The sequence below is a fragment of the Neolamprologus brichardi genome, chromosome 3 (assembly GCF_056152115.1).
Source record: "Neolamprologus brichardi isolate AB-2024 chromosome 3, ASM5615211v1, whole genome shotgun sequence".
Lineage (NCBI taxonomy): Eukaryota > Metazoa > Chordata > Actinopteri > Cichliformes > Cichlidae > Neolamprologus > Neolamprologus brichardi.
In genome coordinates this window covers 4,620,946-4,645,957 of record NC_142106.1, presented here as the reverse complement: position 1 = coordinate 4,645,957, position 25,012 = coordinate 4,620,946, and the positions used below count along the sequence as shown (strand labels likewise).

At 40.7% G+C, this 25,012-nt stretch overlaps 1 protein-coding gene and 1 long non-coding RNA gene across 3 annotated transcripts; both read right to left on the bottom strand.

Annotated features, from left to right (window-relative positions):
• Window positions 1–392: 392 nt before the first annotated feature.
• LOC148103210 (uncharacterized) lies at window positions 393–22,169 on the bottom strand. Of its 2 annotated transcripts, XM_087838683.1 has the most exons (9): window positions 22,044–22,169; window positions 21,759–21,887; window positions 21,578–21,641; window positions 21,395–21,489; window positions 20,930–21,043; window positions 6,071–6,409; window positions 5,806–5,904; window positions 1,983–2,309; window positions 393–962 (listed from the first exon to the last, which is right to left on the bottom strand). In XM_087838683.1, exons 5-9 carry the CDS (start codon window positions 20,946–20,948, stop codon window positions 520–522), a joined length of 1,227 nt encoding a protein of 408 aa, XP_087694809.1. In that variant the 5' UTR covers window positions 20,949–21,043; window positions 21,395–21,489; window positions 21,578–21,641; window positions 21,759–21,887; window positions 22,044–22,169; the 3' UTR covers window positions 393–519. The 2 variants fall into 2 exon arrangements, 1 of the variants encoding a protein (XP_087694809.1); XR_015718550.1 differs by lacking the exons at window positions 393–962; window positions 1,983–2,309; window positions 5,806–5,904; window positions 6,071–6,409 and adding an exon at window positions 17,222–18,151.
• A 200-nt stretch (window positions 22,170–22,369) lies between these two features.
• LOC148103209 (uncharacterized) lies at window positions 22,370–22,818 on the bottom strand. The gene is made up of 3 exons (XR_015718568.1): window positions 22,694–22,818; window positions 22,542–22,598; window positions 22,370–22,428 (listed from the first exon to the last, which is right to left on the bottom strand). It is a non-coding gene; the product is annotated as an uncharacterized LOC148103209 (long non-coding RNA).
• Between the last annotated feature and the right edge of the window lie 2,194 nt (window positions 22,819–25,012).

Here is a 25,012-nt window from a genome sequence, read left to right as displayed (position 1 = left end):
TTGTTTCCTGTCTCTAAAGTGGGAATATTTCAGTGTGATGAACAAACGGCCTCCAACAAATAAAGCTCATTTCCTTTTCCTGTCTTTTCTCCAGCGGCCTCAGCTTCTTCCTCTTTCCCCTGTCTTCTTCTGCAGACGCTCCTCTGTAGCTTCAAGCTCTTTCTCTTTACAAGGAGAGCTACAAACCTTTGCATCCAGCCACAAACACCCCATGGGCTCCTCTGGATCATCACACTCAGCATTTTCACAATAAAAGCCTCATATTTATGGCTGCTCCACCCTGACATGTGACAACATCCAAATGACTGGATCAAAGTGTTTGAATGATCTCAGCAGCTTTAAAACTATTGATATTTATACATTTACACTGATTTGGACTAAACTAACAAAACTATTGATTTGATCCAAACTCAAATCATGCCAGAGGCTTTTATTTTGAAGGTAGGATCATTTTAATGGTCTTCTTAGTCTGTTCATTTAAACACACAGTTGCTCCGCCTGACATTTTTGGCTTTTAGATCAAAACATCAAAGAATTTATTTTATTTGAATGAACTGAAAATAGATTCAAACTAAAAGCTTTTAGAGAATAAACTCCTACATGACCTCTGACCTTTGACCTGTATCTACAGCACTGACCTCTGACTTTCAGCTCCACTTGTTTCTTCAGCAGGATGTTTCCCTCCCTGCTGTAGACGGTGCAGGTGTAGGTCCAGTTGTCTCCATCTGTGGGGTATTTCAGGGTCAGACTGAGGTCTCCAGTTTTCAGCAGGTCTTCATTCATCTTCGTTCGGTCTCTGTAACGCTGGTGCTGTTCTTCAGGCTGGTCAGAGCCGTTCTCATACACGTGGACCTTCCTGTAATTGTCCATCCACTCCACTTTAGCATCTTCAGGCACGTGAAGTGTGGTGTTGAAGGGCAGCTGGACAGACTCCACCCCTGAATCCACCTCCACCTGGGGGACTGAGAGGACAACAAAGCACAACATGAGCTTGGATGGAGACATTTGTGTTGACTCTAACAGGCTGAATGCTGCTGCTTCACTGGGAGCTCACTGTTAGATAGAAAGTGGTCAGTGTGAAGAGGAGACGCAGCAGAAAGATGAAGACTGACAGGAAGAAAGCAGTGAACAGACTGTTGGAGCTGCTGTTAGTGGGACAGGACTTTATTCAGTCTCTGAGGACCAGATTTGACTTGATGAAGCAGAGAAACACAGTCTGAGTGTTTCTGTCACACTCACTTCATCAAAGCAACAAACTGTTTGAACTGATCCAACTTTATTAACACAGACAAAGATTTGTGCATCAGCTGCTGTTTGCTGCTATAGATATAATCCAGCTGATGTGGGAGAACTACATGTGACACTTTGATGCAGCCATGAATCTGACTGATTTCCATTTTCAAAGGCTGATGCATCAGTTAAAGTCCTTAAAAAGCTCAGAAATAAAGAGAAAGGTTGGTTAAAGCAAAGAGAGGCACTGGCAGCATTGAAGACACTAAACAAGAGAAACAGATCAGAGAACATCAGACTGAATAAGTGGAATAAAGTGAAACAGAGAACTAACGCTCCCTAAGAATGGAGCTGTCAGAGGAAGAGAGCAGCAAACTGAAAGTCTCTGTTAGCTGCAGAGCTCTGAAACTTCACACAGCTTTGGATGATAACATGGAGAAAGGATGTGGAGATGTTCACACTTCTGCTAGAAATCATCTTCTAGTTATTGTGACTCAGATGTGACTGATTATAGATGAGGACCAAAGAAGGTTTTTACTGAGATTTGAACTGACTTAGCTTAGCCTGTGTTTTAGCCACATGCTAAACAAACACATGTTCAGAAACTAGAAGATGTTACCTTTCAGATGAAGTCTCACACATGAACTTTGCTCCTACATTTGAATGAACTGAATATAGATTCAAACTAAAAGCTTTTAGAGAATAAACTCCTTCATGACCTCTGACCTTTGACCTGTATCTACTGCACTGACCTCTGACTTTCAGCTCCACTTGTTTCTCCATCAGGATGTTTCCCTCCCTGCTGTAGACGGTGCAGGTGTAGGTGTAGTTGTCTCCATCTGTGGGGTGTTTCAGGGTCAGACTGAGGTCTCCAGGTTCCAGTAAGTTTCTCTTCATCTTTGTTCGGTTCTTGTATTCATCGTCCTGTTCTTCAGGCTGGTCAGAGCCGTTCTCATACACGTGGACCTTCCTGTTGTTTGCATCCTTCCACTCCACTTTAGCATCTTTAGGCAGACAAACTGTGGTTTTGCAGATCAGCTGGACAGACTCCACCCCTGAATCCACCCCCACCCAGGTGACTGAGAGGACAACAAAGCACAACATGAGCTGTAGTGAAGGTTACTAATGTTCTTCTTATGACCTGTTACAGAGGACTTATTTCTGTGCTTGTCCTGTTAGACCTCAGTGTAGACCACAACATTTTACTACAAACACTAGAACACACCAGAGTTATTAAAGGAAATTCACTGCAGTGGTTTGAATCATATCTGATAGATTCCAGTTTGTTCAGTTAATGAGGAGTTTTCTTCACATAGAAAAATTATTCATAGATTTGTATCATTACCATGCAGCTGATACACATTTGATTTTTATCATTAACACCAATTAAATCAGTTACAGGATTTAAAGACATAAAAACCTGGATGACCTTCTTCTAAATTCATCTCCTGGATCCTGGATATATAAAAACAAATCCTATTGATACATTTTTATTAACACGTGGTGTTTTTTCAAATGATATCAGTGTCCACTGTGTAATCGCTGCAGTCAGACAGCTGGAACAGAATCAACCTCTTTACTGATGAGGAGCTGGGATGGAAATACTTTAATGATGTTTTGATAATAAACATGTGTCCATCATTAAATTTAGAGTAAACTACAGAAACAATGCTGGGGTTTCTCCTCAGCTGTCCAGCCTCCTTAAACAAAGAGATGCTGTGTGGGCTCAGACCAGAGAAACTAAATCTGAGGCAGACTGTTTGATTTTTAGACCCTTTTTTTCTACCACTCAAAACCACTAAACATCTGAATGATCCAAAAACAAATTAGGATAATAACAAAATCTTACTATGAGGATATATCCACCAAGATGGCTGCTTTTGTTTGAAAAGACTGATGCACTTTACTGAAAAATGCTTTAATGAACATTTTGTTTCTTCGGGTCTTTACGTGAATCTTTACATCAGATTTCAAACAGCTTCATGAACAGGAGGCTCTCTGTAACCACTCAAACTCAGTCTGTGCTTCAGTCCTTCAGCTTTTCTCTCTGAATGTCCTGGAGGTCCACAGCACCTTAAATCTGTTGGATCCAAATAAATCTGCAGGACTAAATCAACTTGATCCTTATTTTCTTAATAAGATGTAGAACTGCTAACTTATATTTTTCATTTCAGCCTTTGAACAGTGAGATCTCTGAAATATGCAAATCTGTCCATGTTCTCCCTTTGAAAAGAGTTGATCCTTCAGATGTTCATAACTACAGGCCTGAATCTAAATTGTGTGTGTTTAGTGAAAGTTTACAAAAAGCTTATTAGTGAACAACTAAAAAATGTTCTGTACAAAAATGAAACTCTTTCTCAGCATCAGTCAGGATTCAGAAAACAGCCCAATAACTGCTGCTGTTGAAGTGGTGAACGACATCATTGATGAGCTGCTCTTTGTTTTGACTTATTGAAGGTTTTTCACACAGTTGTCATTTTAGTAAACAGACTAAACAATGTTGGTCTCTCTGTAAATGCTGTGAGTTTGTTTTTAACTCATCAGCTACAACTCAGTGTGTCCACGTTGTTTTATATTAGGACCACTGTTCTTTTCTCGATAAATAAACTCCATCTTTATGCAGAGGACAGATTGTTTGTCTCCTTCAGTCTTACAAAAAGTTGAATTTCTGAAGACTTTGATGTTGTTCAGTCCCATTTAACTTAAGTTGGTGTTAAATGCAGAGAAATCCAAGTTGATGTTATTATTAAACAGCAAAGAGTTGTTATCAACGTTTCCTAAGAACAAACCCATTCAAGGAGCTGAAACTGCAATGGTCACATCTTATAAGTATCTCAGTATCATCATAGATCAGAATTTGTCATTTAAAGCTCAGTTTGAAAGGATCGGGTCCAAGCTGAAATTTAAAAATTTAAATTTTGGGCATAAATCTTGATTCTTCTCCAAATGAGGAAAAACTTCATCTCTGTAACTTTTTTGTGTTTATTGGATTACAGTGATCTGCACCCATCCTGTACCAACACAGATTAGATAGTGTCCATCGTTGTGCTTTGTTTTATTGCTGGCTGTAGAAATCGTGTACATCACTGTTCTGTGTGCTGATGCTAAATGTCCATCTCTGTATATCTGTAGATTTTCCTGTTTGGTTTTTATCTATAAATCCCTGTTTGGCTGCTTTAAGTCATTTTTAAAGAAGTAAGAGAACTCCTTTAGTCAGTGTGACACTCTTGTAATAATCTGTTTCTTCACATCATTCACATTTTGTGTTCACTTGTCTGTGTGGAATATTGTATTTATCTCTTTACTAATATTGTTGTGTTTGTAATGTCTGCTGCCCTCTGCTGGTCTCTCTTGGACTTTAATCTCAGTGAGACTTTTACCTGGTTAAATCCTGTTAGACCTCAGTGTAGACCACAACATTTTACTACTATATACTACTGTATTTTATTGTTTTTCACCAAGTTTATTATTTTATCGTGTTTATTATTCTTATTATATCTATTATGTTTCTATTGTTCAGCACTTTGGTCAGCCTTGTGTGTTTGTAAAGTGCTATATAAATAAACAATGATGATGATGATACTACAAACACTAGAACATATTAAAGAAAATTTACTACAGTGATTTGAATCATAACTGATAGAGTTTGAGGAGCTTGCTGCTTCTAAATTCATCACACTGATCCTGAACCTTTATATAACTATAACCAACACACACATATTAGATGTCAGTGACCACTGTGTGAAAATAATGAATATTAATGACAGTATAATAAAATAAATGTATAATCAAATCTTATCATGGAGATCTCTTTAACGTTGTTTTTATTTTAACCTTTATTGGATTACAGTGATCTAGTGTACATTGCATTGTAAATGGTAAAAGGACCCCAAAGCGCTTTACACAACCAATCATCCACACATTCACACACTGGTGATGGCAGCTACATTGTAGCCACAGCCACCTGGGGCGCACAGACAGAGGCGAGGCTGCCGGACACTGGCGCCACCGGGCCCTCTGACCACCACCAATAGGTGAAGTGAAGTGCCCAAGGACACAACGGCTAAGACTGTCGGAGGGCTCGAATCAGCAACCGTCCAATTACAAGATGAGCGGCAACCTCGTGAGCCACGATCGCGATTGTATTGTAAAGTTACAATATTATTCACATGTCTGTGTTCTCGAGTATTAGTTGGGGTTTTTTGTAACCTCTGCTAACTCATGACCAATCGCAGTGAAACTTTTGGTAAAAAGTAAAACTGGTTAAATTGCAGATAATGAAAGAACAGCTTATCCACATGCAGCCTCTGTGTCAGATCAATGCAGTGAAGCACACACACTGTTTAGTAAAGTCATGTTGTGGAGCTGTTTCACTGATCAATGACTGAGTCTGAAGGAGGTTTTCTGACTTCTGGAACAAACCTGGAAGTTTCTCTTCAGCTCTCTGTATCAGCTGTTTGTAACTCTCAACTCTTTCAGCTTCTGGAACAAGTTTGTGTGAGCCACAGTCAAGGAGCCACCAGAGGACACCTGCTGACCATCGGCATTATGGGTAGTGTAGTAGGAGACACTCACCTGACATGAAATAGTGCCGGAAATAATATAGAAGACCTCCAGAAACCACAAGAAGAACCAGGAGAACCAGGAGAGCTTTGGCCCAGGATGGAAACCGTTCTGTGGAGAAACACAAAGAACATCGTGACCTTTGACCTCTGACTGAATGAATTTAATGAAGAGGCCTTTACTCATAAAGCTAACATGATTATTCTGACAATTTTAAAATAATAAAGTTTTATCTGAGTGATGTCAGATGTATCTACAGCAGGTGTTTGTTGCTGACCTTTGACCTGTAGCTGTACATCACTCCGACTCAATTCATCTTCAAAGTTTCTGACGGAGCAGGTGTAGGTGGCACTGTCAGACAGTTGGAGGTTGGTCAGGTTCAGGCTGAGGTCTCCAGTTTCCAGAGCGTCAGTCTTCATGGATGTTCGGCCGCTGTAACGCTGGTTTTGATCTTTCAGTTCGTCTCCTTGAAGCTGCTGCTGGTGGACGGTTGGAGGACTGAGGTCGGAGCGACTCCACACCACTGAGGGGTCAACAAATCTAAAAGTGGCAAACTGACAGGGCAGGATGAACGAGTCCCCCTCATATGACTCCACCGCTGAGGCATGCTGGGAAACTGAGGACACACAGACAGAGACTCCATGAGTCACTTTGAGGTGAAGAAACCAGGAGACAGAACGACAGAAACATTCAACATTTTAACAACTCACAGAAAAAAAAGTAAGAGGCAGGAAGTCCAGAGGAAGTGGAGGAACGAGCTGATGTGAGGCTTTAAAAGTGATGAATACAAGTTTAAAGTCAGGTCTGTATCTAACAGGCTGCCTGTGCTGTGAGGATGGACTGATGAGGACTCGTCTGTTTCAGTTTGTTAAAAATCTGTCAGGTTAACTGTGGATGAGCTGGAGGACACTTGGCTGACAGCTGAGTAGAGAAAAGTACAACAGTCCAAACATGAGATGTTGGAGGACTTTTTCAAGCCCGTTTCTTATAAAAATGTGTGATATTTGTTTTATTTCTTAAAGGGGACATGAAACCTGACAACGATAAAGGCTCATTTACAGCACTGAGCCCTGCTCATAGATGTAACTCTGTCTGTGAAACTGGATTTAAGAAATAAGTGCTTAAAGTGAAGTTTTATAAACATGGTTCAGAACTGAAGAAGCTTCTCGGATGAAGGTGAAACGTCTTCTAGCAACTTAAAGAAGTCCAGACGCTTTTCTTTGCAAGCTCCTTTGACTACGATGACCTGGATGACTGAGAACCTTCACAGACATATTTTATAAACATGTTTAGCGCCATCTTGTGTCAGTATGGGACGTGACATCATGTGGTTGGTTGGTTGGGGCTAATAGACTTACATTTCTACATGCTTTACATCTTTACATGTTTCTATATCTCTGCTGTGATCACTGAGCCATGGAGGACATTATATTTCTGATGTTTCACCTTCAAGGACAGATTTCCATGTACATATTGAAATGATCTAAGAGTCCCTGAGATCAAGGCTATGAGGGCAGAGACAGCTAAGAAGCTGCTGCTGACTCTGAGTTTAGATGCAGGTTTGTGAGCAGGAAACAGAAGCAGGGATGGAAGATAAGATCCTCGTGACCACAGACAAGAAAATCAAGCATTTCAACATTACTCAGAGAGATGCCAGAGAACAGCACACGCTCAGATCACTGCAGAGTTTCACCTGCAGATAAAAATGTTTGGTGTCCACCAAAAGAAGTTTTGGCCTCCACCAAAGGAAAATCAGCAGGACTGTGATTTTACAGCATTTTAATAAATGCACTTTCATTTAAGCTTAAATACATTTGAGTTTGTCAAAGAGCCAAAATAGCAGGAACACAAACAGACTAGTGTAAATTCAGCTCACACAGACTCTTTGTGTTCACTACATGCAGACCAGCTGTGCTCATATGTGCACTTACAGCTCATTTAGAGGCAGGAATATCCTGCTATGTCCCTGTTAGGACCTGCTTCTGTTAGGACCTGCTCCTGTTAGGACCTGCTCCTGTTAGGACCTGCTCCTGTCAGGACCTGCTTCTGTCAGGACCTGCTTCTGTCAGGACCTGCTTCTGTCAGGACCTGCTTCTGTCAGGACCTGCTTCTGTTAGGACCTGCTTCTGTCAGGACCTGCTTCTGTTAGGACCTGCTTCTGTTAGGACCTGCTTCTGTCAGGACCTGCTTCTGTCAGGACCTGCTTCTGTTAGGACCTGCTCCTGTTAGGACCTGCTCCTGTTAGGACCTGCTTCTGTCAGGACCTGCTTCTGTTAGGACCTGCTCCTGTCAGGACCTGCTTCTTTGACTGCTCACCACTCAAACAGCTTCATGACATTAGCAGAGCAGATGTGGATCCACAGCAAACATGTATGTTGGTCACAATCAATGAAAGAAGCTCAGAAAGCTCTTCAGTAAAACCAGTGTTAGAAATGAAACACAGCACAGCATGCTGGGTAATTACAAGGACTCCCATCAGGCACAGGGAGGCACGTCCCCCTAACTACTCATGCTGATTAACACAACACACACATGTTACATGCACTTCTCTCCACGACCACTAGATGTCTCCACACTCTGTGCTGACTCCAATGATCAGAGCTGCTGAGCCTGTTTGCAGACAGAGGAGGAGCTCCTGCTGATCCGTGTGGGACTAAAAAGCTCTGATAACGTCCATCCAGCAGCTGATAACAGGGACATTTGGTGCCATGTCAGAGCTGCACAGTCAGTCATCAGTTTGGCTCTTTAGTTTGAAGAGTTCAAAGCAGCAGCAGAGAGTCTAAAGTGTGTCACACAGCACCAAGTTTCCTTTGGTCACGTATGAAATGTGAGTCAGAGCTTCAGCTACACAACAACACACACAGCAGCTGATTGTAACATGAGCTCATCTGAAAGCCACCAAGAAGAATCCAGAGATTTGAAAGTTGCTGCTTTGGATTGTTAGTTTGATCTGAATCAGAATCCAGTGTTTGATGGAAATCTCCTCCTGCTGCACTTCAACACATTAAAGAGAGAGAGATGAAAGAAAAGCTGATGATGAGAGCAGAGAGAGGAAGGTGTACTTACCGTGCAGGAGGATCACAAACACCACAAACATCTTCATGTTCCTGTCAAACTCAGAGACTCTTTCAAAGCCCTTCAGGACATCAGCTCACAGCAGCTTCACTTTCCTCTGCTGATCATCTACTGACACTCTCACACTCTCACACTGTCACAGCTCAGAGTTCAGCTTCACACTTTGTTAAAGCACATCTGTGGAATGAAGTCCGGCCGGCCACAGATCACTTCTGAGGAAAGAGGAGGACGTCGGCTTTCCTCGTAGTTTCACGCCCGAGCACTCCGGTTGGAGGCGGCTGCTGCGGCCTCACCCTGACACGCACAAAGCTCCGCCTTCAGTCCTGACACTGAAACATCCACTGTAGCTACAATGATGCAGATGTGACCCTCAGCAGCTGGATTTCCTCTCCATAGATGTGTTTCCATGCAGATCATGGACATAAAGCAGCTCCAGGATGAAGAGTGTGAAAGAACTTCTTCCACTACAGTATTCATTACAGCACTGTGGCACTCCACAAACCCTCACACTTGCTGTGTCCCAATTCGGGGTCTGCACGCTTGAAGTACGCACACTACGCGTTCTACGGACGGTGCATACTATAAGTACGGGAAGTGCGGAAGTGAGAGGCTTGTGAAATGGGACGGTATATGCTTCGTCGCGCTGTTCAGGTTGCCTAGCAACCATGATACTAACCGCGTTACATACAGCTTTGTTTGACAGAAATGAAGGAGAAAAATGTTTTGTTGGTCATTCATTTTTGTCATGACATCACTTTGATTAGTTGAGTATCTGAGGCTGAGACCACAGGACTGTAAAACATGATTCAAGGGCTTCATTTCTGTACTGAACAGTTATTTAAGATTAGCTAGTAAACAATAATTAGTTAATGTTGTTCATGAGACTAAAGTCATCTCACTGTGGTAATGTAAATATAATATGGCCAATATTATAGTATTGTCAGATTATATATATATATATATATATATATATACATATATATATATATATATATATATATATCACTGACTTTCAGCTTGTTGTGTTTGTGGATATATGACTGACTTTAATTATCCATAAAATCATCAGATTCTCTGTAAGATTAAGGTCGACTATATGTATATTTAGAAGTAGAGGCTTTAAAACCAAGTTAATGCTGAAAGTACAAACATCACTAGTGTCACACAACTTTGCCGACATGTGGCCAACAGCAATGTTTTAATGTTCTTCGTTATTAAACATTCGCACATGAATAAGTGACGTCATATTCAGTACTTACTTTTGACAGTTCACTTTTCGGCCGCTCCCTTCTGCCGTATTTTGCGGCAAAATTATCCACACCCACCGCCGCGCTATGACTTGTGGGATATATGGGACCACGAAGCGTGCACCGGACCACGCTTGATATTTGGGGAAATCGACGGCGCATTTGGAGTATGCATTTGAAGTACACTTCGAATTGGGACAGCCGTCGTCGCGTGGCGGTGACGTAACCGCACTTAAAATGCGTACTTCAAGCGTGCATACCCCGAAATGGGACACAGCAACTGTCTCAATCCCTGTTTCCAGTTTGACTGAGAGAAGGCCTGAAGCTCAGCCAATCACAGGACAGGAAGTGATCAGCTGACAGTGATTTGAAGGTGTCAGGGTGAGGCTGCTTCATGCAGGTGTGAAACTATGAGGAAGCTGAACGCCTCCTCTTTCCTCAGAAGTGATCTGTGGCAGTCTGCCATCATGTTTGGCTGCACACACTGAATGTGACTCACTGAAAGCAAAACCACACGTACACAGGTGTGTGTCAGGTATATTTAATTTTCTGTCAGGGACTGAAACTAACAAATATTTTCAGACACAGGAAGATTTTTGGAGGCAAAAATGTGTCTTTAAATGATATTTAATCAAGTTTGGATTCAAACATTTGTAAAATACTTCATGTTATTTTGTTATTTGTGTCTGGATTGAGGCATAAATGATTTTGTTTGTATATCTTAGTTTGTGCCTGATGATCACATCATACACAGCTGCAACTCTCAGGAGGCCAAATTCTTTCTGCATTATTTATTAGATTTTTACGCACCTCTACCGTCGTTTACAGCTCTGTCGACCGCTGTTGGGTTTTTTTTGGGTTTTTTTTAAATGACCTCCAACAAGAGAGCCTCATTTCTGCTGTTTAATATGGAAGAAATTTAAACTTTTTAAAATGATGCCAAACTGCAAAACGCTTGGCTGTCTCTAATAAAACCTCTGTAACTTTACCTGATGCTGCTGAAGAGAAGCAGAGAAGTGTTCATATGTTGATTCATGTTTTTCCTCAGTTTGGGGGGGGGGGGGGGGGGAGTGTTTACATTTGGAAGAGAGTGGCTTGACCACTTTCCCTGGCTAAAACACAGCAAAGCTGACAACATGATGCACTGAATTTTCTGTGGTGAGTGTGGAAAGTCTGTATGGACAGCAATTTAAAAAAAAGTGCACTTATAAAACTGAGGTGCTAAAAATTTGGGTGCGCCTAAGAAAAAAAGTTGGTAGTTGCACCAGTGCAACCGTGGCAAAAAGTTAGTGTAGAGCCGTGTAATTAATTTACATAATGTGAGTAATAAAAACTTCTCCTCTTCTCCAGAGTTGGGCAGTAAGTACTTAAGTACAATTTTAAGGTATCTGTACTTTACCTGAGTAGTTTTTTTTTCTGACTACTTTTTACTCCCTACAATTTTAAACATATATCTGAACTTTCTACTTCTTACATGTGTTGTGATTTTCCCGAGTGCATCATTACTGCTTTTGCTATAATGGTCATATTTTATTAGAATGTATTTGGAGTTTTGATTTTGAGATATTAGAATCAGAACAGAAAAGAAAAAGAAAGAAAGAAATTGGTGAGGAAGTTAACAGAAGGAGAGGGAGAGAAAAAAAACACTGAGGATCTGCTCCAAACAAACAAAACAAAAACAATCAAACACACACACACAACAAAACCAAACAACAGAGAAACCACAGCCATGGTGCTGAAGTCACAGGGGGCCTCAGCAAGGAGCCAGCAGGATCCCAGCAGCAGGCTGCGCCAGAGCAGAGATCTGAGACCCAAAGACTCCCTCACCCCCAAGCAGGCGTCTGACAGAGCCAGGGGGCCAGGCCCCACCAAGCAGCCATTAGCCAGTACACACCCAGAGGATGGGGTACCAGCCACAGACAGAGAGTGTGTTGGGGGGAAAATAGTGTCTATTTTGATAGTTTATTAGAGATTTCCATCATGAATTCATTGTGGAAACTGAGCACAAGTTAAAGACCAAACACAACTAAATGACGTGTTTATCATACAAATATAAAAGGGTGTTATAATAATATGTGGCTTACACGCCTGTTAAAACCTGCCTGGTGACAGATGACACTGACAGTAATCTGCTGATGATTGAACTGCAGATTTAATGCAGGAATATTTCCTGTTTGAACTCTTCAGGGACCCGTGTATTTCCTGAGCAAACACTCTTCTCCTCATGCTGCTGCTGTGCTGTCAGCTTTAAGATGGAACAATAAATATTTCTATTGATTTGCACAGAAAGCTTTTAAAAAGCAACAGAACAATAAAAGCAGCAGCAGCTCTGACTGTGTTAATACCAACTTAAATATGTCAAAGTCAGGTTTCTGTTTAAAACAGATCACTGAATATTTGAGTTACAAATACACAGATTTAACTACATTAACTTAACTGTGGTATAAAAACTGGATTTATTGACTCCTGTAATGTTTGCATGCCTCAAACATTAATGTTAACCTTCAGTATTTCTCAGTTCCATTCTTTAATTCTCAGGCTTGCAGCGGCAACACAGTCTGCAGCGCTAACTTGTTCATCTACCGTTTTTTGTTGTCTCCTCTTTTCTATATCCTCCTTCCGCCTTACATTCGACCTTTCAAAATAAAATTATTGCAAACATCACAATCACCTCCTTTTTTTTTTAAACAAACTTAGGTACTCAGCGAGGTGAATTATTAATCTGAACTTATGACAAACAAGCCTGATAAAATTACTTAAGTTTCTCCACACCTAAACATCAATTGAACAGTACTGCATTTGCGCAGATCTCTGACTAAACACTATCAACATTCAACACTAGAATACAGGTGTTAGATTCAGGCACATCAAACATGTTCACACAGCGTAGCCTTCAACTGGTCACTCAGATGTTCAAGTCTTAGATCTGATGCAATCAGACAGATGCATGGGTACGTTAGATCTGACTGGGTATCTGGGCTTGTCTGTTAAGGCGGGGTCGACATGCAGTCCAGGCGGGGCATTTTCAAGTCCATGTCATGTTTTCTTGAAGAATGACGCATTCCTGACAATCGAGTGTCCATCCCTTGTAATTAATTAATTAATTTCAGAACCCTTAACATTGGTCACTTTGTAGGTTTTACATTGTGTGGATAATTTGTTGTGCTTGGGTTGGCGATGCAGCACTGTGTCACCCAGACTTAGTGAGTGTGGTCTGGTGCGACGAGTTGCATCTGCGATCACCTTCATCTTGATCTTTGCATCCCTTGCTCTCACTTCAGCATCTGAACACTTGCGTGGAGTGGTGTTAAAGAAGGGGAGTTTGGTGTATAGCTGGTGTTGAAACAATATTTTGGTTGGTGAGCTTGCCGTTGTGCTATGAGGTGTAGATCTGTACTCACAAAGAAAGATGTTTAGTTGCTGTTTCCATGGTGTGCCCTGTGTCTCGGCAACTCTCAGCGCTCTGCCTAGGGTCCTCATAAAGCTCTCAGCAATGGCATTCACCTGAGTCCAACAAGGTGTGATTTTGTGATGATGAAATCCTAGGTAGTCTGCAAACTGTGAGAAAGCCTCACTGTTAAAATAGGACCATTATCAGTTTTTACTGTCCTTTGTCCTTGTTACTTGTCCTTTATTGTCCAAACATGGAGAACACTTCGTCAATGACTGGGATAGCAGAAGATGCTGATGTTGAGCGTACACTTTCAACGACTGGATAGCGAGAATACTCGTCTGTGATGACGAGCAGATATTCCCCCGTAGGAAGCCGTCCATTGACATAGAAATTGACATGCTCTTCTGCAACCTTACATGCACGAGCACTTTCATTCTCCTGTGTTGGCACTGGATGACGTGACATAAAGTCAGCTGGATTATCAGCACCTTTTCTGTATTCCACTCTGAAGTTATATGGCTGAAGTCTCAGTCCAATCTTTCTATTCTGGCAGGTGGTTTCGATCGTGGGTTATTCCAGATGATTTCGATCGGTCACCAGTGTGAATGAATGTCCATAAACATACAAATGGAAATGTTCGCAACTCCACACAATGGCGAGTGCTTCTTTCTCAGTTTGCAACTATCTTACCTTGCCACATCACTCAGTGCTCTGCTTGCATATGCAATAATGTGCTTCATCCCTTTTTCATCTTCATCACGTTTTTCGTTCTCTTTTTTTTTTACTACTCCTTCCGCTTTACATTTGACCTTTCAAAATAAAATATCTTTAAACATCACATCTCCAGTGTAGAGGTCTGAGCATTCCTCGCTGCACTGTACAGCATACACTACATTGTTAAGTTTGTGTTTAGGAGTTTAGTCTTTCAGGTGAACCAGTTTGTGTCTGAGTGTGTTGCTGGGTCTGACATACATTGGGATGTCGTGCTTGGAGAAAACCCTCCTGAGTTTCTCTGATAAACCTGCTACATAAGGGATGATGGTGTTGTTCTGTCTGTTGCTCCCTTCTCTGCTTGCTGTCTCAGACTCCTTCTGTTGTGTCTTTACTAGTTTCATAAAGGCCCAGTTTGGATAACCACATGTTTTAATGTTCCTTTTCTTTCTCTTCCACCTTAGAGGGAACGTTCCCTGTTGCCTTCAAGCCGTTATGACTGAAAACCTGCACAGACTTAGTAAAACTGTAAAACTTGTAATCTGTAGAGTAAATCATTTAGAAGTGCCACCGTTTCAGTGATTCTTTTATTTACAGACTATGTTAAAGGTAGCGTTCTGCACGGCGGTGCAGTGGTTAGCACTGTTGCCTCACAGCAAGAAGGTCTTGAGATCAATTCCACCATCAGGCCAGAGCTTTTCTGTGTTTGCATGTTCTTCCCATGTTTACATGGGTTTAAAGCTTCAGACTCTAACGTGCAGCCATCAACTCAGAAATAAACAGCAGCACTAAGTTTGCTCAGTGTTAAATAATGATCACATTAAAATGTTTATCAAATGCTTTGTGCACTAAATCAGCAGATTGATGATTTTCTGCTTTAATCTCGTCTTATTTGTTACAGATGCTGCATTTTAATTTCACCTTCCTCACAGATTTTAAATTATTTTATCATCATCATCATCTACTGATGTCTGATTGGAGCAGGCAGCAGTGACAGGGATCATTTCTGCAGAAGAAGAAGAGTCATGTGACATGTGACCATCAGGTCAGAGTCTGCCTTCATCCTCACACCTGCTGTGCTGCTGACACTGACAGCAGGCGCTCCTCCCTGTGAGTCTGAGAAGATGAAACTTTGAGGTTGTTATTCAGAGCTCATGATGTTCAGTCTGTTTAATCAGCACTTTGTTCCTCTAACAGGAACTCAGGTCCCTCCTCTTCCTCCTGTAGATGCAGCAGGTTCACGTCCTGTCTTCACTGAGCTCTGGGATCACAGATTTATGGTTAAAGTAACAGGAAGTTAACGTGCCGTGGTCACCGAAGATATAAACGCATCACTCTGAGACTAAACGATCATGTGATGTGATGCTGAAGAAAAATGCCCACAGCAGTGCCCACTGACCCACACCAACATCTGGGCTTCATGTTAAGCAGCTGTTACTTCTCAGTAATGTGACAAAATGTGTTATTCAATCAGTCATGAAATGTACAACAAAAATGGCAGAAATCAGAAATGCAGAGGCTAAAGGCTGCTCCTTTGGCTTCTATGTGATAGACTGTCTTCTCAGACAAAGCTGGACAAAACTTATTACAAACATGTGCAGCTAAGACTGCTGCAGAAGGGCATATAACTTAAAGTCTGTTAACAACCGTCTCCATAGACCTCATTCTCCCCCATCAGTAAACACAGTGATATTCCAACCTGTTTATCAGAGGGTGGCAGCAAAAGTAAAAATTTATAAAGATTTTTTGTATAATTTTTCAGTTAACATCATAAAAACTTCCACTTACTCGTCATCTAAAGACAGTAAGGAGACCTCTTATTTGGTAATCCTTTTTTTTCACTTTCTAGCAGTACACATGAGAGGGGGATTTATGTTTATGGAAAAATACCTTCAGTCTTCTTCAAAGTCCTTCAGCAGAGAGGACATTCTTGTTTCCTCTGATGTGAGTTTCAGAATGATACTGGCTTCCCATCTTCATAAAAACGATCCGTCTTTCCTGCTGTGAGCTTGACAAACTCCAAGTCCAGCTTACATAGAGGAGAAAAAAGTATTAACGTTTAAAATAAAGCATAAAATCCATGAAATGAGAAGTAAAGATGATTTGATTTTACATTCTGTCCACTCGGTAGCTGCGTGGCTACAATCACACCTGACAGTATCACCTGGAAAGAAGGCTAAAACATTTCTGTTACCCACTTCCACATCAAAGTTGCCCACACAGTGAAACATTTCAATTTATTTGGAGTAGTATTTACATACAAGTCCATGATTCCCTCATTTTAACTCTGATTTGGCTCCAATCAGACCCTGAGAAACATATTAGTTTTTTAGCTGATGTTCAACTTTCCAAGAGCCATTTTTCTTATTTTGTCTGTCTGCTGTTTGTTCTGTGTGTTCACATGTCTGCTGTTAGACTGTTTAAACGGGCCTATCAGAGCCTGTTGCCGGGCAGATTATTCATCCTGGAGCTGCGGCTGTGGAACAACCACAGCAAAAGATGAATGAAGTCTGACCGGCCACAGATCACTTCTGAGGAAAGAGGAAGACGTCGGCTTTCCTCGTAGTTTCACGCCCGAGCGCTCCGGTTGGAGGCGGCTGCTGCGGCCTCACCCTGACACGCACAAAGCTCCGCCTTCAGTCCTGACACTGAAACATCCACTGTAGCTACAATGATGCAGATGTGACCCTCAGCAGCTGGATTTCCTCTCCATAGATGTGTTTCCATGCAGATCATGGACATAAAGCAGCTGCAGGATGAAGAGTGTGAAAGAACTTCTTCCACTACAGTATTCATCACAGCACTGTGGCACTCCACAAACCCTCACACTGTCTCAATCCCTGTTTCCAGTTTGACTGAGAGAAGGCCTGAAGCTCAGCCAATCACAGGACAGGAAGTGATCAGCTGACAGTGATTTGAAGCTGTCAGGGTGAGGCTGCTTCATGCAGGTGTGAAACTATGAGGAAGCTGAACGACCTCGTCTTTCCTCAGAGGTGATCTGTGGCAGTCTGCCATGTTCAGCTGCACAGACTCAGCCTGAGCTCTCTGAAAGCTGACTGGGACCTTTTCAAATAAGTGTTGTTTATAATTTAAAACATGAGAAATACATTCAAATGTCTGATAAAATAAGTATGATCTGATTCTAAACTGCAGCTATATTTCTTAATTTTTAAGAGCCAGTAAATGGTTATTGTGAAATGATAATATAAAAACATTTGAAATAAACTGTGAACAATGAAATTATTTTGATAGAAGTGTTTTGTGATGAATACAGCAGACAGTAACCCTTCTGTGTGCAGCGGTGCTCTGCTTTCCTGAGCAGACAGTAAACGCAGCATGCAGAGTCCAGTCTGTCCTCAGTGTGTCAGCACAGCTTCAGTTCAGTTTCATTTAGTCATCCATTTATTTCTCTGTTACGTTCATTTGGTGGGGACTGAGTGTTTATCTCTAAAGATCGGATCCAAGACCTTTATTCAACCCTTAGAGATGAAGGTTGTTACCATGGGAACCATAGACCTTAAATCTTAATGTTGATGATTTTTATTTTAACAATCTCTGGGGAAATAAATGTTTCTCTGTTTAAAGCTGTAAATCTACTGCTGAGGAGAGTCCAGAGACATTTCCACAGATGTGTACAAATGTAATAATTTAAGAAGAATTCTGTTATTTAACCATAATAATAAAAATGAAACACCAGGTGATGATTTCAATATAAGACTGAATAACTACCTGCTGCTGGTTTCGGCTGCGCTGTGCAAAGCTCTTTGGAGCTGCAGGATGAAGAAACAGCTTTTGCACATGTGAGCAGCATTAAGGGCGAGTGTGGTCATGACGCTGAGCCTGTGGGTGTCTGCAGAGACCCTCTCACTCTGTTAATGGAGCCTATGTCACCTGGAGCCCAGCAGACTGGAAACTATAATCAGGTCTTTATCTGTGTGGAGGCGTGAAGCGAGGACACAAACATGGACACATATCTCCCTTATTGTGACTGCTTGGATACTCAGTGAAGGACACTTCTGCAAGAATAATCAGCGTAAAATAGTTTCTCTGTCCTGTCACAAAGTTTCTAAATATTTCACACTAACTCTTAATCAGTTTCATGTTTATTGTCATCAGATCTTGAGATTTGTCAGGTTCGATGATGTCACACGACAGAAGAAACTGAAGCTGATTGGATCATAGATGACAGACAATTTTGTGCAAATGAGATTTTCAAGATTTCAGCAGCAGGTCAGCTACTAGAAGAAGGCTGCTGGATAATAACCCGCAGCTGTTTTCTGAGCATCCACTGGAGTGTAACTGGTGGATATTTCCACAGCTAACCCATCATGAGAAAAAGTTTCTTTTTTATTTCTTTCTTCCTTCCTTAAAGAGATAAAGCAAACAGCACATATAGTATAGGACACCAAACAGAGGAGAGTTGTCTGAAGGACAGGAAGACAGATCTGCATTCTGTTTCCTGATGGGCATGGAGGAGGAGGCACAGCTGCTCTGACTCAACTGATGCTTGAGGTTAAAGTTACCACACTTCCAGCTCACGTGCTGAACAACAGAAACAATCTGCACCACCTCCAGGTAGACTTTAGGTGTTGTGCTTCTGCTGCACTATGGAAACCTGATGGTGACGCTGCTGCTGCTGTTTGTCAGAGTCCAGCTCACAGCCCAGTTTCTGGTTTCCATGCCAGAGTAAACACGGCTGCTAAGCAACAGCTGAGCAGGATCTTCTCACACAGGGAGAGTTATGGCTGCACTCTCAGGATGGCGTTTTGTTTTTCTGCTTTGATAAACGTTTCCTTCCCTTCGTGCTCTTCGGCCTCGTGGGTGGATCATGTTTGGAGGCCTTCCCAACATCTCAACAAGATAACGCAGCAGTGCTGCCCGAGGTCGTTCCCAGATGAAACCGTCTTCTTATCACCCAGGAGGAAGGAGAGAGTCTCACACTGAAGCTCAACCTGTGACTGGACTCTCACAGACAGATTCATGTTGTTGTTCACAGCTGTCTGCCAGCAGGAACACACACTGCTGCACATCTGTGTGCGTCCAGCTGTTCTCCACTGTGCACAGTGTGCAGATGTTGTGAGTGGAACCCTCCACTGCAGCTGTCGTAGCAGAGACGTCCTGTTTCCACTGAGGTTAGCTCTGAGCTACATGTTACTGTGAGTCTATTTAGGAAATCTTCCCTTCAGTTTGACCTCTGACCTTTGCCTACAGTACTGACATCAGTATCTACAGCAGGTGCTGGGGTTTGTTGCTGACCTTTGACCTGTAAATGAACGCTTGTCGGTCTCTCCCATCACTGATGGAGCAGGTGTAGTTGCTGCTGTCAGTCTGTTGGTTTTCTCAGAGTGAGGCTGAATCTGTGTGACCATCGTAGCTGTTTCTCCTCTAAGATCGTCTCCTCCTCCTCGTGGACAGATCAGCTGAAGAGTCCACATCACTGAGGCCTTCTAAAGTATGAAGCTGAGTACTTGCAGTTTGTTCATTATTACAAACACATTCCTCTGGACACAGACCAGGTACAGACATCTGCGTCCTCATCTCTTTAGAAATAACTCTGAAGTCGCTCTGACCTCTTTGTGAAATGTTTCAGTCTTTGTGTCAAACAGAATAAAACAGCTGTGTTTAGACTATAAATGCTGCTGGAGCTTCTACGCTCTTACAAACTCATCTCCTCTCTGGTGAATCAAAGTAAGGAAAAGAAATGAATGAAACAGCTTTTAGGAAAATCAAACACCAGCCCAGTCTGTGTCCTCTGTGAGACCTTTGAAAAACAATGAAAATCTCTAAACATTCAGTCAAATGTGACCCAGAGTTCACTGGGTCAGACCTCAGCAGATCAGCAGGTATGAACTCACCACCTACTGACCAATCAGATCTGTGGAATAACACCACTCTCTGTGGCAGATCTCTGTGCAGACAGTGGGAGGGTCTGAAGTCTTTGTGTTTCCCTGATGAGCTTCAGTAATAAAGATTTTTAGACTTTAACAGTGTCACAAATCTGTTCCGATATAGGCTTTCATATATATTCAGACCGTCCATTCCAAGCAGTATTTCAAGCCTACACTTGAATCCTGTGTTTATTCTCTTTAAAGTATAAGTATAAGTACTATCTGCAATCGCTGTGCAGCCTTTATGACACATATCTGTTATTAACCTCTGTCTCTCTTCCACAGCATGTCTTTATCCTGTCTTCCTTCTCTCACCCCAACCAATCACAGCAGATGGCCCCGCCCCTCCCTGAGCCTGGTTCTGCCGGAGGTTTCTTCCTGTTAAAAGGGAGTTTTTCCTTCCCACTGTCGCCAAAGTGCTGCTCATAAGGGGTCATATGATTGTTGGGTTTTTCTCTGTATCTATGAAGCGCCTTGAGGCGGCTTTTGTTGTGATTTGGCGCTATATAAATAAAATTGAATTGAACTGAAATTCCCGACTGTGACTTGCTCTCTTTAAAGTATAAGTATAAGTACTATCTGCAATCGCTGTGCAGCCTTAATATTTGCACATCCTAAAAAGAGTATGTCACAAAATCTGCATGACTTAGGGCACCAAAGTATTAACCATATACTTAATTTGTGCAGTATACTGTGAAATTTAGAATTAGATGTATTCATATCTATTACAGCTACTGTTATGGATGTGGATATTCTTCTGACCATGGCATGATGGCAAACAAGTAAGAAATTATATACAAATGTATATTATCATCACTTACCATCCACAGCTGAAGACATCCTTCTGCACTGGATGGGTCAACACACCTCCCTTCCATTTAATGTCCACCCATTCTGTTTTTGCGTGGCGGGTTCTCCTCATTTTTAACTAATCACTGCACATTATTACAAAGCAGAATACAATTTGGTATATGTCGTATTTCCTAATTTAAAAAAAGATATTTTACAGAATTATACAGAATTGTATTTATTTTTTATTTATTTATTTTTGGCCTGTCCCGTTTGGCTCTTTTGCATCAGAATTATTGTCTAAATAATTTGTTCACCTGATAATTTTTATTTAACCGTACTGATTTATTTTGCAAATGAGACCTGGCCAAGAGGATGCCAACAGAGAAACACGCATTGTGGGGCCAGGTACAACAAGCTTCTACAAAAATGCAGTTGTAGTAAACTAACTTGTAAAGCCTATTTGCATAGAACAAAATGTGTTAAAGCCTAAATACCTGAATTTACGTGCAGCGAGTTTAGAGTCTTCCTCCTCTGATGAACTTGGGGCAGGATCAAGGAGATAAACAGTGTGATTCACTGCATTGATGAACTGTAGCAAAGATAAATCATTAAAACAATATTAATATATCGTCATTAAAAAAATACACAGACTTTAAAGTTATAATCTTGTTGCTTACCAGAAACTTCCAGTGCACATTTTTAATGTTAACAAACGTGACAATGGTACCGATCGAAGTTTACCTGTCAGAAAACATTTATGTATTTCTTACAGTTTGTGGAATTCTGTTAGCATTCAATCAGTAATTATTTCTAAATGTATTTGAACATAATTATATGGACATTGGACAATCATCTTACGTTCCCCAAGCTTTGGCGAGAAAGCTGTGTCCGATCACCAAAGAGAATCAAGCCCGCTGTGTAATGGTTCATAATGTAGATCCCCTTTTGCTCCTTTTTTGCCAGACAATGAAACAGCCCTTCAATTACCTACGTAAAGAATTTGCATAAACACAAAGCTATGTAATTTATATACTTTAAATTATGTTAATGATAAATAATTTCATGATAATGTCCTTTTAATTGAATTACATTACACAGTCTAATTATTGTGGTTATGAGTGCTTAAATTAATCATTGATATACCTCGCCTGTTAGCCACAGCTGTGGTCGAAGGGTTGGCAGATCACTGTGGCGGATAATTATGGACGTACCATGGTTTGTTGAGGGAAGCACAGAAACCACAACCTCTGTGTCTCTTTTCTTCCACAAAGACAGGACCTCCTCATTAAAGGAAAACACACTTAACAAAATTTCATTCTATGTTACAACATTTGATAAAAAATATTTTTAAAAACACAATATACAATTAAAAAAGAATTTTATGTAATATAAAGTTGTAAACAATGACCTAGCACCAATCATAACTTATTTGAAAGCATTTTTAATGACTGACCTGCTCAGGAGACAACTGTCCTTCCACCTGCGAGGAGATGTCCGGTGACAGAGAAGCGGCAGCTGATAGTTCTTCCTGTTGAAAATGACAATATTAAGTTTAGGGATAATTTCAACAGTAACACATTGACTAAAATTTGGTATACCAACATATTTGATATCAAACACATAGAATTTTATTTATGGAACCTGCTCTGGTGGCTTTTGTCCATTATCTGAATCCCCTTTGACTGGTATAGACAAGTTCTGTAGAGAACAGGCATACATTTTTAATAAATTTGATTTTAACTAAATAATTTAATAAAATATGTTTTTAAAAAAATTAAGTGAAAAGAACTAACCTGACGAAATGCATCACAAATTCTGTAGCGGTTATTTTTATTATTCTGAATACCAAGTGTCAGGCAAACTTGACCCCAGGGGCCTTCTTTATGAAGTGCATGGTCCTCCAGTTGCATGCCATGTTTTTTCAGCTGTTCCACAGTTTCAATAAATTCATTGATTGTAATCGTTTTCTTTTTGTTCTAAAACAGAAGATATAGCATTTTCAGTTTTATTTTTCCTGGAAAATGTATATGAAAGAAAAGAAGAAAAAAATACATACCCCAAATAAGCAGAAGCGGTAGACTCTAAGTGTAAAAAAGAAAACATTACAGTGGCATTTATATCATTGATGAATATGAAATCATAACATTTTATAAAGAATATGTATAAGATTCTCAATGAATTGAGAACAATTTTAAATCGGTGCCACTAATTACAAAACTTTGTTTCTATTCAAGTACTATTTGAACATGTTTTGTGAAATACAATGCCCCTGAAGAAAATGTGCAGCACTTGATGTTAAAAAGCCATTGCCTGTTAGCTACAGATGTGCCTGTTATAGAACACGTGTTAATTAATTTCTGCCGTATGCTACAACTTTGCCTGAGTCCTGTGCGCAAATCTTTTTCTGTTTTTGCTCATAGCGAAGCCTGTTATCGAAAAAACCCCAGTAATAATATGGTGACATAAATGTAATTTTACGTGTTACACATAAGAAAAAAGACATTTTTACAATCAGAAATAACCTGGCTAATATCTTAGGCTAGGCTACAAGACTTGATTACTCAATTACATGTAATTGGAGAGGAACTACTTTGTTAGCAAATTTTAAAAGTTACTATTTAAAGTTTATACTTAAAAAAAGGAACTCACCCCTTCTCCTTCTTCTGCATTTTTTCTGTTTTTGAAATGTCGACAGAGTCAGACACTCCAAGCTCGCCTGTTTAATTGTAACGTCCAGTAGTGGGCGGTATAGGCTCTCCAACAGATTGTTTTTTTTTCAAGTGGACCATTATGGCTTTGCAATATTGCTCCACTTGATTGAAGTTTTAAAATATCTTTATTTATTCAATCATTTTATTGTAAAATTTAAATTTGCAGTTATTATCAAAGGAATACACATAATTGGTTGATAGGAAATATTAAGACTTAGACAAGAGACGTTCAAAAGAGGGGAAAAAACAGAGGGGATGAGGGACGGTGACTAGGGCTGGGCGATATGACCCAAAATTCATATCTCGGTATTTTTTACCTGGATGGCGATATAAGATATATATCTCGATTTTTTTTTTTTTAAGCCATAAGGTAAGAACAAAAAGAGACTTCTTAGTCAAAGCTGTGTCCCAGATGTCACACAGGCACTTTTATTAACATAGAGCATAGATGTACATAAAATTTACTCAAAAATCAATTATGAGCATTTATTATATAATAATGCTCCATAAATAAAAGAAAACAATGTTGTTTTTGTGCATAACAAAAAGCTCACAATTGTGCAGTCAAAATGTAAACTAACAGACGCAGAGCATAATAACAAAGATTTCACAGCTGCTCTGTTCCCAACTTCTACTGTGTGACTGACAGCATTGAGTTTGAAATCCTCTTTGTAACCACGTCTCTTAACAGGTGCCATTTATGGTCCTTATACACAGTAGGGTAATATTACGTTGAAGCACAGCACGTATCACTCCGCGAGGCTCCTCGGTAGCCGTAATGCTCTGACAATCCATCAACCGGTGAAGCACCGTAGCTTACCAAAGTCGTACTAAAACATTTTTTGACAGATTGCTGAGCGCTGTGTACCACATAAAATCAGTTTGCGGCCATCAAGCAGAATTCATACTTAAGGCGCGCTGTCAACTTTTGAGAAAATGAAAGGATTTTAGGCTGTGCAGCGCCTCTGGGCTGCATGGCATTAGCGTGGTTAGCTCGTTAGCGTGGTTAGCTAGCTAACACGTTGACGGCGTCCAGCCCCACGCACAGGGCGATGCGCAGTAACTCGCTAACGGAGATTTGTCGTGTCCATCTCAATTCTATTTAAGAGCATTTTGAAACCGTTAAAAGAGTAGGTCATATATGCTCAATTTGAAAAGTCTTTTATTTTGGAAGGCAAAATCAGACTGACTTGATATTGGTATGGTATCACTGTGGGGCTGTATACTGTTGATCTAACATGGATTCATCCTGTGGAAACAGCAAAATTCTATTTAAGAGCATTTTGAAACCGTTAAAAGAGTAGGTCATATATGCTCAATTTGAAAAGTCTGATTTTGCCTTCCAAAATAAGACTGACTTGATTTTGATATGGTATCACTGTGGGGTTGTATACTGTTGAT